At 40.8% G+C, this 18,192-nt stretch overlaps 1 protein-coding gene across 3 annotated transcripts in view; it reads right to left on the bottom strand.

Moving 5' to 3' along the window:
• Positions 1-18,192, bottom strand: part of RYR3 (ryanodine receptor 3) — a 508,007-nt gene that overhangs the window by 208,811 nt on the left and 281,004 nt on the right. For all 3 annotated transcript variants that reach the window (XM_084861661.1, XM_084861660.1, XM_084861662.1), the window contains exons 19-21: positions 15,408-15,600; positions 4,613-4,829; positions 922-1,026 (exon numbers count right to left, since the gene is read on the bottom strand). In XM_084861661.1, the coding sequence (XP_084717787.1) occupies positions 922-1,026; positions 4,613-4,829; positions 15,408-15,600 (515 nt within the window). The remainder of the gene's footprint in view (positions 1-921; positions 1,027-4,612; positions 4,830-15,407; positions 15,601-18,192) is intronic.

Genomic DNA, 18,192 nt, shown 5'->3' with positions numbered 1-18,192 from the left:
TGTGCCCATTGTAGTTCTTTTCAAGGTACACAAATTCATGCACTGGGCTCCTAGTAATAGAAATAAAGGAAAAGTTACAATTGTGCTTAGTTTTCTACAGGAGAGGTTTGCGGTACTATCAGAGCATACAGCAGAGAGGTGGTTAGATTCAAGGAGAATATTTCATGGTAGCTATACCAACATACGTGCTAGAGTGCAGGACCCCTGGCAGTAACTTAGCTGAACCATGAATAATTTGAGATTGTCAGGGTCACAGGAAGCTTCAGAACTCACCTATACTAGTACTTCTGCCTCAGACATGACCTTACAAATCACAGAACAAAATCAATTTTCAGCCTCAGTGAAAAAAGCTTTCTCATGAAAGAGGCTCTTTAACCTCCCCTGAGTGTCCATTAACTTAAGTGATATGTCCAAAAACCGTATTAAACAAATTCTGATTCCAGACAATGAATCAGCTTCTTTTTATCACCCATGCAGAGAGCACAACTTTCCTAAAGGAAAGGGAGATGACTGGGCTATCCAAGCGGTGCTCAGAATGGACCTCACTCGCTATTCCCTGATAAAGGAAACCATCATTTGGTAGTAAAAAGAGAAGTAGGTTCCTGGGTTTGTCTGTGCAAAGCGGTGCTCAGAATGGACCTCACTCGCTATTCCCTGATAAAGGAAACCATCATTTGGTAGTAAAAAGAGAAGTAGGTTCCTGGGTTTGTCTGTGCAGAGCTGGCCTTCCCAGCACTCCTGACAATGCTAAACCAATGACCAAACAAGCCTACTGCTGCACACAGTGGCAGCTAGACAGGTGGTAGTCAGGAGCGCGTTTTAGCATATGAGGCTCCCTTCCTCATTCAAGTCTTTGGAGAATCCTTCCAGGTAACAAGGCAATCCAACTGTCCACCTCGGCCTGGCCATTGGAAGCCGTACCTTGCCAAAAGTCCAGCCAAGCTCTATTTTGTTCATTCCCCAAAGCTCGTGGATATTTTCAGCCAGTCTGTCTCGGATCTTCTCTAGGTGAGGCGGCAAAACCACCTAAAAGGAAAAGGAACAAGTGTGAAGTCAGAACTACAAGAGCCAACTGTTCTAAATCTACCATAATATCTCTATGGATCAGGCGTTCTAGTTGACTTCCTACGTGTATCCTAGGATTCTTTCCGCTCTTGGCTTCCTCTCTGCCCATCTCCTCTCAGTCTTCTTTGCATGTTCTTCTCCTGTGAATACTTCCCTGGGCCATATATCCTCTCTCTCTCTATGCTTTCTCCCTGGGAGCTTTCACCTCCCTGCAATGGGTACTCTCAAGTAAGTACTTCTCCAGTCACGGTCTCTCCTGAAGTTCAGACCCATTGTTCCAACTGCCTACAGGATTTTTCCACCAAAGTAAACTCAATATGTTATTAAAATATAAATTCATTATTTTTCCTTTTAAACCATTTTTTTCTTCCTGTCCCCCCCCCCCCTCCTTTTTTTGTTAATGGGCCTCACCATTGCTTTAAGCCTGGAAGTCATCTTAGTGTCTTCCCTCTTGGCATTATCTGTTTCCCCATCCACCTCCCCTGTCTAATCAGTCATGAAATATGTCATGTTTATTCACTAAGCATAGTTCTGAAGGGTTCTCTTCTCTACATCATTCCACCTCATTATTTTCTCCCTAGAACACTGTAAGAGCCTCATAACGGGTCCTTATCATCAATCTATACTCCATACTCTCTCTGGTCAGAGTGATAAGTCTATAAAAGCAAAACCACATTAAAACACATTCTTCCTGCCTGTCTCCAAGTGTTCCTTGGCACTCCTAAGACATAGACTAGCTATCTTAACTAAGTGTGTTTCTTTAGTTTTCTCATCATGGTCCTCCCAAACATATTCTTTCCAAACTTCTTGAAATTCTAAAAGGTCACACACTGTTCCACAGTTTGGTGCCCTTGCATATGCAACCTTTACCTTATACTCACCATGATACACAAATGACAAAGACTCTTTCCTTGATCAAACTCTAGACAGGTACTTCTGAGCCTTTTTTTTTACTAGGCTCCATTTTTGGCCCTGCCCTCAAGACACTAGTTTTAGAACCATGCTAAATCAGTTTAATGAGAATCTCCTACTCTTGTTATCTGATCACTTCCCATATCTGATCAAATTTCCTCATCCCCCGCCATTTCCCAGGTAGCAGATCACTCCCTCCTGCCCTCATCTAGAATCCTAGTACATCAGGTTGGCAAGAATCCATCCAACCCCTGATATTTCCTTTTAGTAACTGACCATCATTGACCACCCCAGGCCCTACTCTTAAACCTGCTCCTTGGCTGTAAATCCCCATTTCTTCTCGCTGCATTCAGAACTGACCCAGCTCTGCGCTGGAGTTCTTTTCCCTTTATTGCAATAGACTCAAAGTAAAATTTATTTTTACCACTTTAACTGCTGTCCAGCTCTGGTTTTAACACAAACACCCTCAATGTTTATCCTTCTCAATTTAGCTCAAATGTCACCACCTTTGGGAGGTCTTCTACAATTACCTTCAGGGAAGAATTTCTCTTTGTTTTCCTGGAACTTTGCTTGTCTCTCCACTGAGGTTACAAACTGTGGGCCCCACCAAGTAGTTTCTCTTTGCCCCCCATTTTAGTTTTAGTTTACTACTACAATAATAAAACAAATTACAACTGGATTTTACTGGTTAACGAAGATAATATTTTAAAACCAAGTGCTCCATTAACTGATTATAGTCTGGAAGTAGATTTGCACAAAGGAGGAACCACATGCTTCAGTGAAAGAAGAAAATGTGGAAAGAGGCCTCCACATATAACCCAGATCACAATGTCAGTGACCTCAGCTGATGACTACCTAGGACGGAGTAACACAGGCTTTATTACTGCCTCCTAGAGGTCTGGGGACTGGGTTGCTCAGAGCTGGGCTCCTTTCTCTTCAGGGGCTGTGTGGTTCAAGCCCTGGGCACTGTTCCTGTGTAACCACAGGGCTCTAGTTAGTGATACTTAATCGGCATATTGGTTAATGTGCCCCAGGAAGAATGGAGTTGACTATGTGTAAGTACCTTGTATTTAACTTCTTCTTTGAAAATAATTTCACAGGATAGTAGATTCTAATAAATGACAAGGTCTCCTTCGAGGTAATAAATTGTACCTTTCCAATGAGAGCTCCCCTATTATGTTATTTCCCATACCAGTTCACCTTTGGGTCCTGACAGTACCTTTCTGGCTTGTGGATCTATCTCTGTTCTTTGATTTCCAAATGTTCAATTCTGCATGTTTAGTAACTCTTCTCACTCTTTGGTCAAGCCCTCTTCTCCTCCCTCATCAAAACTTCCCCTCATTTAAAAAATATATTTTAGAGGCCCCAATAAGCCTTTTCTGAGGAACACACAGTGATCTGGTAATTTATTAAGAAGAGCAGCACAGGGAAGCAGGAGTCATGCTCCTGTTCATGCTCTTCCCCCAACTCGGGCATTAGTATCCTTGTATACACAGAAAAGCTAATTGGGTTCTTTGGTCCTCAAACTTCTTGTCTAGAATAGCCAGGAAACAGAACCAGATGACGGAGTCCTAAGATCACCCTGACTCACAGACTCCATAGTTTCCCATCTACTAGCACATTCTCAACTCCAACTACCGTACTAGGTGCTGTACTAGGCTCTGTGAAGCAGGTGAAGAAATGCTACAGTTTCTGTTCTATGGGACCTCACAAATTATGAGCTACAGGACCTGAGAAGGAAACTCATGAGCATGTGCACACTTTTGAATGTAACAGTGTCATACGAATTATATGAAAAAATGTGTGCTTGAGACCTTCTATACAGCAAAAGAGCTTTGTGCCTCCAGACCATTACCCCAAGCACCTCAAAAACAAATTCCCTTTTCACGTATTTTCTCTAACATCTAGAATAATGATTTGAGCAGCACTGGCTTATAGAAAATACTGAAAGCTATTTATGCCCTTTATCATAACATGTGAACCAATTTTTTCTCAAAATATAGATCTTAGAAGGGAAAAATGTCCATTTATCAGCACTTTAAAAACCCTTCTCTCTATCCCATTTCTTTCAATTTTATTTCTAACTATTTTCCTATATACTTCTCTTCTTCCCAGCATCCAGCCACATAGAAGTACTAGTACTAATTACCACCTGCCCTAGTTGAGTTTTTACTTCTAGTTCCTTACTTATCCCAATCCTGCTACTTCATCCCCCTTTAAGCTTATTGAGGTCCCTGACTGAATTCTATCCTCTTTACACAGACTCTTAAACCATTCTTGTTTAGCATTTCCTTGTGCATACTCTTAATTTTGAAGTTATTACTTTTAGACTTTAAAAAAGTAATACATTCACTTTTTAGCTCTTAAACCTGGTTGTGAATTCCCAGAGAATACCAAAAACAGTTCTGCCTATGCATCACAGGGAGAGCTTAGTACAGTGCCTTGTGAGTAGCAAGTGCTTAACTTGTCCATTAGTTAAGAAATCCTTAAAGAGATCAACCTACGCCTATGGTGGAAACATGAGGAATAACAATGGTTCACATTCTATGACAATTCTATAGACAACAGAGAAAGAATGATGTAGCCCTATTACTTCATCCTCGTGGGTTGCCTCCTGTTGGCAGATTGAACCTACCTGACTGGTGTCTATGGGGCATGGGGTGAAAGAAGCTTGGGAGAGGAACTGGGTGGTTCCCAACAGATCTCTAATGCCTTCAGTGTCACGTTTATATTCTTTGACAGGCTCCAGTCTCATCTTTTCTTTGGGAAGCAAGGCTTCATAGCAAGGGGCATAGCCAGAGGGAGGCAGAAACTTAAATTCCCCATGACGTCCACCCATCAGGAAACGTACTCTGTGTCATTTGGAGAGACCAAGAAGAGAGAGGTTAAAAAATATCCCAGTCCAAATATGCACAAATTCAAGATCAGTTTCCCCTACACCCAAGTTATTTTGTGGGAAGTGACTGGATTCAGACTCAGCACAGCAAACATCCTAAAGTGTGAAACAAAAGCAGTGGACAGAGGACTGAGTGTGGTCCTTAGTTGACCATGTCAGCCACATTTTTAAAAGACTGATAAACTCACTAGAGTGAAAAAGATCCAATTCTAGTAGATAAATAATTACTACACACATTATCACTAAAGTATTAAAAATAATAACAGGGATAATGATATTATTCTCTAAAAATAAGATTGGAATTAGTGCATGGGAACTTTAAGTCTTTTAATCTGAGGGAGATTAGTCACATGTCAATGAAAGGAAGGACGATGTAAGTACCTGAGGAAAATAGGAAATTCCTATTTCTATATGAAGGCAAAGGATTTAGTAGCACCAGAGTATTAAATACAAATGGTGTACATGCCAGGCGGCTTTTATAGAAATACACTGCAGAGGCTGCAGTTCTCCAAAGCAGCCATATGAGGGCGACTCTGAGGAAACATCCTTAGGTGGCCATCGCCAGAGAGGCCAAATGGGAACAAAATGTTTGCTTATTAGAGTCCTGGTGCTTTTCTTAGGGGCATAGCCACCCTGCTGGTCTCCAAGCCAGATTCCCTGGCTCCCTTCTCTGGTGCCTGAAGGGACCTCCCTCCAAAGGAGGGAGAAAAGACAATTGGGGCTCATAGTAATGGCAGGCACTAATTACCATGCGCTGAAGTCTTTTTCAACATTTTAATTCAGCATTCTGGCTAAATTTTAGCCCCACATCTATAGGTTAGGTCAGCATTAGGGTTGGACCCCAAGGAACAGAGGGTGAAAGTGAACCATTTCATAAAGCACCTTCTTATTTTTATTTTATTGATTTTTTTACAGAGAGGAAAGAAGAGGGATAGAGAGTTAGAAACATCAATGAGAGAGAATCATTGATCAGCTGCCTTTTGCACACCTCCTACTGGGGATATGCTTGCAAACCAGGTACATGCCATTGACCGGAATTGAACCCGGGACCTTTCAGTCCACAGGCCGATGCTCTATCCACTGAGCCAAACCGGTTTCGGTGAAAGTGAACCATTTCAAAATAATATTCACATGCTCCTAAGTTAGCAACTAGAAATACAGCTTTTCCAAGTCAACTGAAATTGTGTTAAATTGATGGGGAAATGTGACTGAAGTTTTAAGTAATGAAAACATGGTAAGGTGTGCAGCCCTGCAGGGTCAACAATAATTTCACACAGGAGAAATCAATCGACACACATAGCATCTGCACACAATGCTCACCCCCTCCACTTGACCACCATTTGCTGAGCTCCTGGGACCTGCAATGTTCTCCACACTAAGGATTTAGCACCGAACAAAGCACAGAGTAGGCATCCAACTAGACAAACAGGTCTAATTTCTTATTGGGAGACATGCAGTGAGGGAATAAAGAGGGAGACAAATAAATTGGGGAAGAGGGTTGCTACTAGATTGGAGTCAAGTAAGGTATCTCTAAGGAAGAGACATATATAATAAGTAACCCCTTAGGATGAAGAAGATGCTAATGAGTTCAAAATCTGGAGGAATGCATTCCAGGCAGAAAAAAACATGTGCAAAGGCCCTGAGGTAGACAGAGCTCAGGTAGAGGTGGTATGGCGAGAACATGGAGTGACTGAGGGGCAGAAGATGAGGCGGGAGGTGGCAGGGCAAGATCAGGCAGGGTCTGTGAGCCACGAGGAGTTAAGATTTTTTTCCAGGTGGAAAACTTCCAAGGGATTTTTAGAAAAGATAAAAAGATTCAAGTTGCTCTATGTAGACAGGACTGGGGAACAACTTGGAGGCAGTTGTAATTGACACCATTCTAGTCACAGTGAGAGATGAGGGTGGGTTTGGACTGGGGTGATGATGGCCAACATGAAAACAAGCATAGAGACCCCACTTTAGGGGGAGGGAATTAGGAATGTTAGGGATTGCTGATGGAGTGGGCATGTGTGTGTGAAGTGAGGTGAGGTACACAGAGGAAAGACTGCGATCCAGCAAAACTCTCTACTAGGCCTCACTTCCTTCACCTGAAACATCCTGGCAGGGCAGCCTTGCGAGAGGAATCACAGTGTGGGCTGAGTCATTGTGACTGTAGAAATAGCCTGATTGTGAAAATAAAAAATAAAAATCTCTGCAAGTGAGAGACCTTAGGGTTTTTCCTTTCCAACACAAATACATTCTTTATTTTAAGATTAATTATAGAAATATGAATCCTCCCACTTTCCCATTTTAAAGTACTAAACCACAATGCTATAGAGCCAGCACCACAATTATTCCTTACCCATGTTCCTACATTAAATATTATGCAACAGGGCACGATCTACATATATTAAGAATATGAACAATGACATTAAAACAAAATTGAGTCATTAGCCTGCAGTGTTACTAATTTTGTGAACCTTCAGGAAATAATGACTAAGCCTGGCAACCATTTGTTGAGAACTTCCCAATCCATCCATAACAGAACAGACTGTGTTACTGACATCTGGAAACTACGGGGTAAAACGGGATCTTTTTGAGCAAGAAATGAGTGTGGGTTTTTTGCCTTTCTCTCCTCATTGAACATCCTTCCTGCAAGAAGCCGAGCTGGGAGCTTGTACGGCGAGTGTGTTCTTTGTTACTCGGAACTTAATTACTCTTGAGCTCTGTTTCGTTTTAAAATTTCTCTTACGTTTTAAAATCGGCTGTCCTCTTCTGGAAAGATAACAAATCAAGAAAGGTGGAGTTCCATGTAGCAGTAAGGAGAACAATGCTTTCTGCATGTATATTCAGTTATTAAAAAGAGAACAACAATGAAGATAAATCTTAATCTTATCTCTTGTAATGGCCACACAAACTGTAAAATGAAAAATTTACATAGTGAGCAATCAGTGTTTACTGCTTGCTGAAGCATCATCTTCCAAGCCATTATGCTATGCTTCAGTGGGTGGCAGGATTGGTCTTGGGTTGCTTCCAAGGCCTGTCAGACAGGAGCCCAGCTCCCAGCAGGTGGGACTGGACAGGAGCTGGCGCCAGGCACACCCACGGTCTGTGACTCCTTCCCCCACAGCCCATGAGGAGCTGCTCAGAGACTGTGGGATGGGCTCCAGCAAGTCGCCACCACTATTGGGGGTCCTCCCCCTCACTGGCTCACTCAGGGAAATCTAGACTGACCAGGTCGAAGGAAAGAACTAGGGATGAAATGTAGGTATGAAGGAAATAATCAAAGGAAAGGAATGAAATGGCTGAAATCACTTTATTTGAGGATATTAGGGTGGGCTCCCTTTTGTCTCAGACTTATAGCAGAGCTTCCAAAGGAGGATAATTGAGGGAATGCCAACTTTTTCACATCCTGGAGTGAGGTGCTCCCAGTTCTGTTAGCTTCAGCTCACTGTGCACCTCCACAGGGATAAGCGAGGTAAGGAATTAACATGGAGAGAGAGAATTGTCAGGGAGAAAAGGAGGTGGGGGTTCCCTCCCATCTGAAGTGAAAGGGTGAGGGAGGGCTTCAAGGACCTACTCAGAAACTTTGCAATTGGCCCCTAAGGTTTAGTAAGGGACACATTTGCCTGTGATGGGGCTGGTGGTGGGGAAGGAGAGGGTGGGAGGTTGGAGGGAAGGGAGAGAGCTCATGGGAAAAAAGGGAGAGAGAGAGAGAGATGGGGCCAAGGAGTGTGCCTCTGGAAGGCTAGATAGAGAATCTAAATGAGCCAGCTGCCAGCTATCTCCAGAAAGGAAAATTACTGAATAGAGATCAGAAACCCAGGGGGTCAGGAGCTGGGAGGCCTGGGAAAATGCAGAGGGAGGTTTGGAGTCAGAGGGAGCAGCCAACACAAGTGCAAAGCTTGTATTAAAAGAATTGCCCATGTCAGAGGCTTCCAGCTTGAGGCCCTTCAAGAAAACTACAGAAGGCCCCAGAAGGGAGAGGCAGCCATTGCACAGCTGCAACACAGAGGTCTGATGCCACATGACAACCCCCATAGTTTATTCCTATCAATACATCCATTATCTGGCACTCAATATTTGTCTTTTGGAATCATTTGCCTCATTCATAAGTGAGAAGTTTCCAATTATAATGTAAGTCTCTCTCTTCTAGGTGTATTCTTCCCTGCTCCTTGGGTTCCACAGACTCTCCCAGCATCACAGAAAAGGTCAAAGTTTAAAAAAAGATAATTTAAGAATAGATTTCTTAATTAAAATTAGTTCTTCTTTATCCTCAGATTTTTCTATGCATTAATAAATTTTAAAATCAATTTCATTAATCAATTTAATCTCTTCCACTAAAGCATTTTGTGTCATCTTCTGGGGTCCTTCCCATGGCTCAGACACTCCATCAGCTCTCAAAGATTTTTCTTCCTACAGTGATTACAGTAAGCAATTGTGTCCTCAGATTCCTCCACCTCAGAATGAGCAATAGCTTCAGTAATGGCCACTTGGGAGTACTGGAGTTTCGGGATGTGTGGAAAAATTTTCTATTTACTTGACGGATTTTGAAAATAGAGCAAATTGTATTGAAAAATCCTCATGAGCATTTTCATCTTTTGAGATGTGTGCGTTTTTGCTTGCCAGTTTGCAGAAGAGATGAGAATACCTATTGCAAATACTCAGATTTGAAAGACTGACCCATGAATAAAAAATACAGTAAAAATCAAAGCTTTGCTGTGCTCAGCAAGGGCTAGGTTTCCTTATTCACAGCTTACAAGCAATCGTGTGAAGATATTTTAGTCTTAGTTACTCTTACCTGCTACTGAGTCCCTCCCAGAGAGTTAGGATGGTGTCCCAAAGAACAAAAGGATACAGATTGTGGTTAAGAGGAGAAAGACTTAGCAAGCTTTTGTTGACCTGAATTCAACTCATAAGTCATGATTTGTAATGGCTTCTTTAGTCCGTATTGCTTAGACAGGAGACCAACCTGAGTTATGTTACATTCCCACATTCATATTTCTTCTTGGCCAGTGTTCAATGAAAGCCCAGGGCAACCTAGCCAGTGCTCATCATGTTCTTCACAGAAGTATATTTATCTCAGCAATAATTTCCACAGCATTGACCACAGCAAGCTGGAAATGACTAAGCTGTTGGTTACCCAAGTTTCAGCCAAATCCGTAGATACCAAGGGAAAACAAAAAGCAACTGCAAACACCAACCATCTTTGCATATTGAAGTTTTTATAAATTAGCAAGGGCTGGTAAAGAGTTATGTAAGATGATAACATAATATTTGGGGAGTTTATAGATATAACATATATTCTACTATAGCAGCAATTTTCAACCTTTCTCATCCCTAATGAGAAAGTACTCCTAATTATTAAAATTCTGCGGCACACAAAAAATGTATTATATTTTTTGCTGAGCTGACATAAAAACAGATCTAATTTTGATTCATTCACACTGGACAGCTATTGTTGTGTTGGTTGTTGTCATTTTTTTAATTTGACAATCTAGCACATGTGTCAAACACAAGGCCCGAGGGCCAAATCCAGCTCGCCAGGCCTTGCAATGTGGCCCGCACCACGCTGTCATCACTGCACTCCGCTGTCAGTTTATGACATTGTCAGTTTATGACTGTTCAGTAAACCATTCGGCCCGCGATTTAGGCTGGATTTTAGATTTTGGCCCCTTCTCTGATTGAGTTCGACACCCCTAATAAGGGAAAAGAGGTCAGTGCCCCTCACTATATAGTCAGGTATTGCATATTTTAAAATTTTTATGGCACACCAGTTGAAAATCACTCTACTACAGTGATAAATTCATCAATTTCCTGCAAAACAAAATGTAATACCCAAATTTCACTATATTCTCAGCTTCTGCATAATGCTCCCCAGTGGGTCATGCCGTGATGCCGTTTGGTAGGGTCAGACCATCTTTTAATAAGAGTTTCCTGGCATCTAGGTAGCTGAACCTTTTTGGTGGGCTCCAAGGTACTTATAACTCATCCCAGCTTCTGTCTTGTCATGAACAAGGCTGTTACACCGAAGCTCTGCTAACTAATCACACCGGCCACAAATCACACCAGGAAGAAAGCTAAGAAGGCATATTCATAATAGGAGAGATTACGTATTGATGCGTGGATTTTGTTAGTATCGATAACTACTCATGCTGCCTTTGATTCCACTGTGGGTAAATCTAATTGAAAATATTTTTGCTTTTTGATGACTGCTGGGAGGGACATCTTAATCAGGTGTCCTTATTAACAAGATAGTTTGTAATTACAAAAACAAAATGCGGGGTCACCAAGACAAGACTTCCACCTCAGTAAAGACCACTAAATAGGAGCAATGGGGCTGTAAAAGAGAAATCTTATTTAGAAGCCATACAGAAGTTAAAATTGAGGCAATTTCTAAGTTCATCTCTGATGGGAGAGGAATCTTCCTCTTGATGAGCATAGCCTTGCACCATGCCAGGAGAGACACTAAACAACAGGTGAAATTCTACTCTATTGGGTAAAAAATAATTTGTTTTCAATCTTATTATTAACACATTTATTTTCAGTAAGATCCTTTAACTTGGAGTTAAGATCCTGGTTTCTCTTTCTAGCTCTCTGCACAACTGAACTAAAGCAGTAGAGGACTAAAGTGAAGTAGGAACTGCTGTGCTTCAGTACAAATCACACCTCCCCAGCTGACGTGACAGTCAGTATGAGGACATCGATCCCATTTGCTCATAAGTGAAAATAAACCGACACAGGACCAGCACTGACTCTGACCAGTGACGCCATGTGATGGATTGGATGTACTTCAGCGAAAGGTATTTCCCAAGAATGCAGGCCAACTGCGATCCATCTCTTCTCAGATCATATCATGTTCTGAGAACCAAAGACAGAAATATCTCAGAGGTGATATTTTCCTGACAGGAAGGAGGCTTGAGAGACTGCAAACCCCTGGCGTCCCGCTGAAGCTTGCTGAGTTGCAATAAGCAAGAAGCTCTCATAACTAAGGTGTTAGCTTTTCAAGTCAGCACATTTGCACAGTACAGTTTCTTAAATTCTCTCAGCAGCTGTGCCTTATAAATGGGTAACCCATATCATCATATAATTTTTCTCCTCTGAGAACTCTGCTTCTCTCTCTCCCATGCATGGAGAAGGCTGCGTGATCTACTAACCGAGGGACAAGCTGCTAGAAAGATCTACAGGTGGATACCTATCAGTCACCTATTTCTTCACTTGCTAGCTGCAGTTCCTTGCCAAGAAAAGATTTTTTTAAATCACCCCCCACCACCACATACACACCAAAAACACACACACATTTAAAAGTCCTATCTCATAGCTCTGAGGGAGATTAGATGGATGAGTTAATGATTAAAAAATCATTATGCAACAGGCAAGATTGGATGTACTATTCTCTAAACACAGAACATTCGGAAAAGTCCATTAACCAGCAGACTGGAAAAGACCCCTCTGGAGAGATTTGACTTCTAGCTAAGTGCTTCTCTCAGATGGGAAGCAAAACCCATTACATGGGATGTGGCGAAGATAAAGACAGGAGGAGCACCGGTGCTGGGCATCCATGGCCATCAATCACCAGGCAAATGGGCAATGCTGGCCTGGGCACTGACGGCTCAGAGTGAGCAGTTTCTCCAGAAGAAGGCACCGAGTCCACAGGTGGATAGCCAAACGCTCTTGCCTTGTATTTAGATTTCTATTCATTCTCCTTATTTTTGGGGAATGGAGTGGGAAGATGAGCAATGGGGCTTACACTGGTTTCCCCCAGCTGCCAGGGGGTCTTTGTCCAATCAGCTTCTTTGTGCTTATGGGTGCCTATATCTTTCAATATGCTCCTTGTTTTCTAAATGTTCCTAAGGATTCAAACGAGGAATGATATGTCACACCACACATATGAAGGGAAAATTGGCATAAATTCTCATGGAAATATCATCCGCACAGAGAAATACGCACAGAGAGATACGGGAAACAACTCCCAACTTTTAGAATTTAGTCCCTGGGGCTAATGTACAAATCCTCTTGCTAAAATCTGTGATAAGTAAATTTACAAACCTAGCAAACTTTTACTATCGTGGTTCTCCTTTTCTTACAAGAATAGCCAGCAATGATAATGTTAATTTCAATATATTATACCCATCTATATGAGAATGCTTATAAATATGCACGTGTGGGTTTGTGGGTATGTACATGGCTATTGTGTTACTAGGTGTGTTTGTAAACATACATTACTGTATATACTGTGCATGCTTGTCAAATTCTAAAGGTTGAATGTCATTTCCAAAGGATAATATTTTATTCCTAAATAGTTTATTTACTGGAACAGGACAGAATTTTTATCCTCTGTTATAAATATGTGAACATATCTTGATTTTTCAGTCTGCAGGAGGTGCTGAGGCACATCACAGTGCTGTCACTCTAGAAATCCCATCACTGGGATACTGGGAGCTCTGTGATGGCTTTTTTGTGGTCCCACAAAAACTTTGCTCTGCACAACTCTCCTTCTTGTATGGCCCTTTCCCGTGGTTTCCCCAGAAACCACAGTGATCCTAACTAGTTTCCTGCTTAACTGATGGTGATCTCCTTAAGAGGCAAGAAGCAAGATGGCTAAGAAAATTTTGGGAAAAAAGAGTTAAATTAGGATTTTGCCTTCCAGATGTTAAAATGTATTGTTAATACAGCATCCAAATAGTGCAAAGAAGAGGGAGAGCAATGAATACAATAGTTAGTAATACTAGGCAGACAATCAGCATGTAGCACACACCAATAGTACAAGTCCAATTTAATGTAAAAATATTGAGATGCATAAATAAAAGGTAATGTGATTATCTCTGGTGGTATGATTATGGGGTCTTGTTATTTTCTTTAACTTATATTACTTTTGTAAAAGGGAAAAACAAAATAGAAAAATTATGTATTCAAAAGTAAATCACAAACTGAGAATATTTGAAAACTGTAAGGCAATAGTTTAATAGCCTTAATATATGTAAAAATTGTTCCAAAATTTATACCAGAAAGGCAAAAAACAAAAAAATTAACAAAGATATTGGGTTAAATAATACATAAAAACAGTAAGCGCAAACAAGCTCAACCATATTCCTACTCAAATAGAAAATTAAAACTTTAAGATACAAGTGTCCCAAATTAGCAAAGATGAAAAATATCCAATAACAGAAAAAGTTCACGAGGATCCTTTCAGTTGGGTGTTTCCATATATTGCTTTAAATGATACTCTAGAGCCAGTCCTTTATATGAAAAGTTTGGAGCTGTGTATTAGACTGCAGAATTCTTTAGATTTAAAGAAAGAAAGAAGAAACACGTAATATATTAAAAAAGTTACTACAGTCAGGTGGGCAGCTGTACCCTATAATCAAATACATTAATATTTCTATAGTTAAACAAGTAAATATTCATAAGATGTGAAATAAAGGAAAGACTAAAAATAGCCTCATTTTTGTTGCTCATAGTTTTTTTAAAAAAATATATATTTTATTGATTTTTTTACAGAGAGGAAGAGAGGGGGATAGAGAGTTAGAAACATCGATGAGAGAGAATCACCGATCAGCTGCCTCTTGCACACCCCCTACTGGGGATGTGCCTGCAACCAAGGTACATGCCCTTGACGGGAATCGAACCCGGGACCTTTCGGTCCTCAGGCCGACACTCTATCCACTGAGCCAAATCAGTTTCGGTTGTTGCTCATAGTTTTGCCACAAAATGAGTTTAGTTCAGATTTTGTGGGTGAAAGAAATCATAAGAAGTTTGTTTCTCAGAGCCTTTTAGATTTCAAAATTATTGATAATAAATTCCAAACTTTTCAATCTTTCCAAAAATCTATTGGCCACATAATTATAAACTTGGACTTCACAAAGTTCATTCCTTCTGACCTACTTGTACGAGGCACTAAATAGAAATGCAGACAAAGCTATGCTCAAGGATATTCAAAATAATTTATAATGAAATGGAATCAGCATGAAAGTGTAACAACAAAGTAATGGCTATATAATGGGAGAGCCAAATAAAAGGATATTATATGGCCATATAAATCATGTGCAGGAGGATACTTAATGACTCAGGAAAATACTCATTACTTACTCCTGAATGAAAAGTAATCAAGACATAAAAATTCAGATTTAGGGGGATGTCGATTAAAATTATACACACATATTTGTAGAATAAAAGACCTGAAGAAAATACATAAAAATATCAAGAGATTATAGCTCAGTGATGGGGTCATGGGTGATATTGTTTTATTTATGACTTGTATCTTTTAAAATATTTATAATGAGCACACGATACTTTTCATAATTGTTAATTTTCTACACAGGATTTATTTTATTTGTCTTACTATCTATCTGAGGACATTCTATAACCCTGGTAGGAGGTATGTGTTCTACAAGTGTATATGGAGTGAATGGATGGCTTTGCATTGCTCTTCCCTTCCTGGGAGAGTTAGGTTTGGGGTGGTGAAGCTCTGAAGGAGATTTCCACGCTTCCAGCTCCAGGAGTGGTGGGAGGTGGGGTAACAGCTACTCTCCATGAGGTCACGGCCATAACTTACTTGACACCTGCTGAAAAGCTCACCACAGGGAAGAAGAGCCCATCTGTGTTGAAGTTCTCAAACATCCCCTGCACAGGCTGCCCGTTGATGCGGAAAGAGATGCTGGGCACCCCTAGGTCCAGGCAACAGCTCACCACGTCGTCTGATTTCAGGAGGTGCTGGTTGATGGAGGCCACAGCTCTAGGGATGCGGCCTGGTGAGCAAAGAACAAGAAAAAAGTGTGTGGGACTCTAGAGCTAGAGGAAATGCTCACGGGCCACCTGTGGGAAATGGGAGGTAAGATGTCACACAGGAGGTCTGGACATGCTATTGCATTTGAAATGCAACCTGGCTTTCTGAAACAGTGTGAGATGAGCAAATGAGAAATGACTTCCTAAGCTGGTGAGCGGGCAGCCTGAACAGCATGAGTCTCAGAGGAAACTCTCAACCTGCCAGAAATGAGAACAAGTAAGAATTCAATCTGCTCTATGTGTGCTCAGAATCTGGCCTAGTGTCTGAAATAATGAACAAACTGCCGTGTGTGCGTGTGTGTGTGTGTGTGTGTGTGTGTGTGTGTGTGTGTGTTTGTGCTCTATATTAGTATTTCTTCTAAGTAATGTTCTGGCAAGCTTACTTACTACTAGCCTAGTATTTCATTTTTGGAGTTATAGAAACAAAAACAATAGCAATAGCATTTGTTGTTGATTACGCTGTGTCAGGCTCTCTTCTAATCACTCTACATGGAATAATTTATTCAACATTCACAGCAAGCCCACAACAGTATTATTTTCATTTGACAGATGAGGACAATTGAGTCCGCAAAGGTAAGTCACTTGACCAAGGTCACACATTTAGTAAGTGACAGAACCAAGACAGAAGCCCAAGTAGTCTCATTCTAGACACACCCCTTACCTGCTACACACTACTGCCTCTTGAGTGGTATATAGAATATATCAGTCATTTGTTTCATCAAAAGCATAGGAATAATAATGGTACCTTAACAACTATTGACAGCCATGAGGGAGTCACTATACCCATTTTACAGATGTAGAAGCTGATGGTTTTGGTAAAATTATAGGCTCAGGTACATGTAGCAGGTAAGGAGTTGGAATGTGAATTCAGTCCTCTGTGACTTCAAGACCTCTTGCCAACTTCATCCCCATGCCATCTTATTACAGAGCAATTGGAAGGATACCCACATTAAATGTGGGTGCAGGACTCTTCCAATTTGTTAGGAGCCTTGAGAGCCCTCACATGGGTAGATATAGCCACTTTAGTATTGGGTGCAGGAGCCATCAAAGTCAAAAACAGCAAAGCCATCTAGCCATTACACTATTCGGCAGAGTTGGCTTATTTCTTTTAAAGAGCATACTTGTCCTTTCAAATGCTCTCTAATGAAGTGGCATGGGGTGGGGAGTGATCTTGAAGATGCAGAAGGCTGAGTCTGAGTATAAAGCTCCAGTCTTTACCTGTTACAGAAAACTGGACCTGTGATTCTACTAAAAAAATCAGCTTCTATATCTGTAAAATGGGTACAGTGATGCCTCCATGATTATGTCAATAGTTATATGAAAGGTACATTATCCCTATGCTTTTGATGAAATGAATGACCGATGTGTTATATTGCTATATATCACTCAAGAGGCAGTAGTAAGTAGCAATTAAGGGACATGTGTCTAGAACCAGACTCCCTGGGTTTGAGTCTTGGTTCTGTTGCTAACTGTGTAATCTTGAGCAAGTCACTTACCTTTGTCAACTCAATTGCACTCTTCTTTCAAATAAATATAATACTGTTGTGAGTTTTCTGTGAATGTGGAATAAATTATTCCATGTAGAGTGATTAGAAGAGTGTCTGATGCATTGTAACCTACAACAAATGCTATTAGTTATTATTTTTGTTTTGTTACCAAACCAGCAGTGAATAATCTTGCCAGAGCACTGTATTTATTTTATGTCTTTTGTAATATTAGGAAGAAATAACAATATGGAGAATTATAGCATTAAGAACTTGTTCTAGAAAGTGATTTGAAAATCATTTGAGTTATTAAAATCATTAAGTCCCTTAACTGATAGTGGTAAAAAAAAAAAAGTCACTTTCAAATATGTTTAATGAATTTAACCCCTTTTAGAACAATGGACAGAAAATACTGTGGCAAAGAAAAGCAGAGTTGGTCCAGAGAGTGTTTCTAAATTGCCTCAACTGCTTTCTTTTCAATATATTAGGAACTCTGAGTAATCCTAGAGACCACGCACAGAGACAGGCTGGGAGGTGTGGCCCACCTGGAACTCTAGGAAAGGCCATTTCTAACCTAGCAAAATAAAGGAAAAAAAACATTTTATCATCTGTTGCACATCTTCAGATTAACCCAAGGATATATTATTGCATATTTAGTCTATTTTGATGAGTAATGTAGGCATATGGAAACACTGATGCTCAGCACATCTATTACCCTGGTCACTGCAGAGCTTGGCATATATATATATATATATATATATATATATATATATATATATAGTGACTATAATGCTGTAATGACTGAAGGCTTGACTGAACACTGGAAGCCAGTCCTGCAGTCAGTGCTGGATTGTTATGGTGACCCAACACTGACTGCTGAGAGGGCTGTGGATCAGGCCCAGAGAGAGGCCTGGAAAGAGAAGCAGGGTCTGATATGTAGTCTCTGTGGCAACTGTTGATCAGTCCTTGACTCTCTTTCTCTCTGGACCTGGCCAGCAGCATGCCTCTCTTTCTCTCCTGGCCTCCATGGGGGCTGATGATCAATCTAGCCTCTCTGATTAGGCCTAGAGA

This window comes from Pipistrellus hanaki (assembly GCF_964339955.1).
Source record: "Pipistrellus hanaki genome assembly, chromosome: 1".
In the NCBI taxonomy this organism is placed as follows: Eukaryota; Metazoa; Chordata; class Mammalia; order Chiroptera; family Vespertilionidae; genus Pipistrellus; species Pipistrellus hanaki.
The sequence above is the reverse complement of the archived record's forward strand: the minus strand, read 5'-3'. Positions and strand labels throughout refer to the sequence as shown.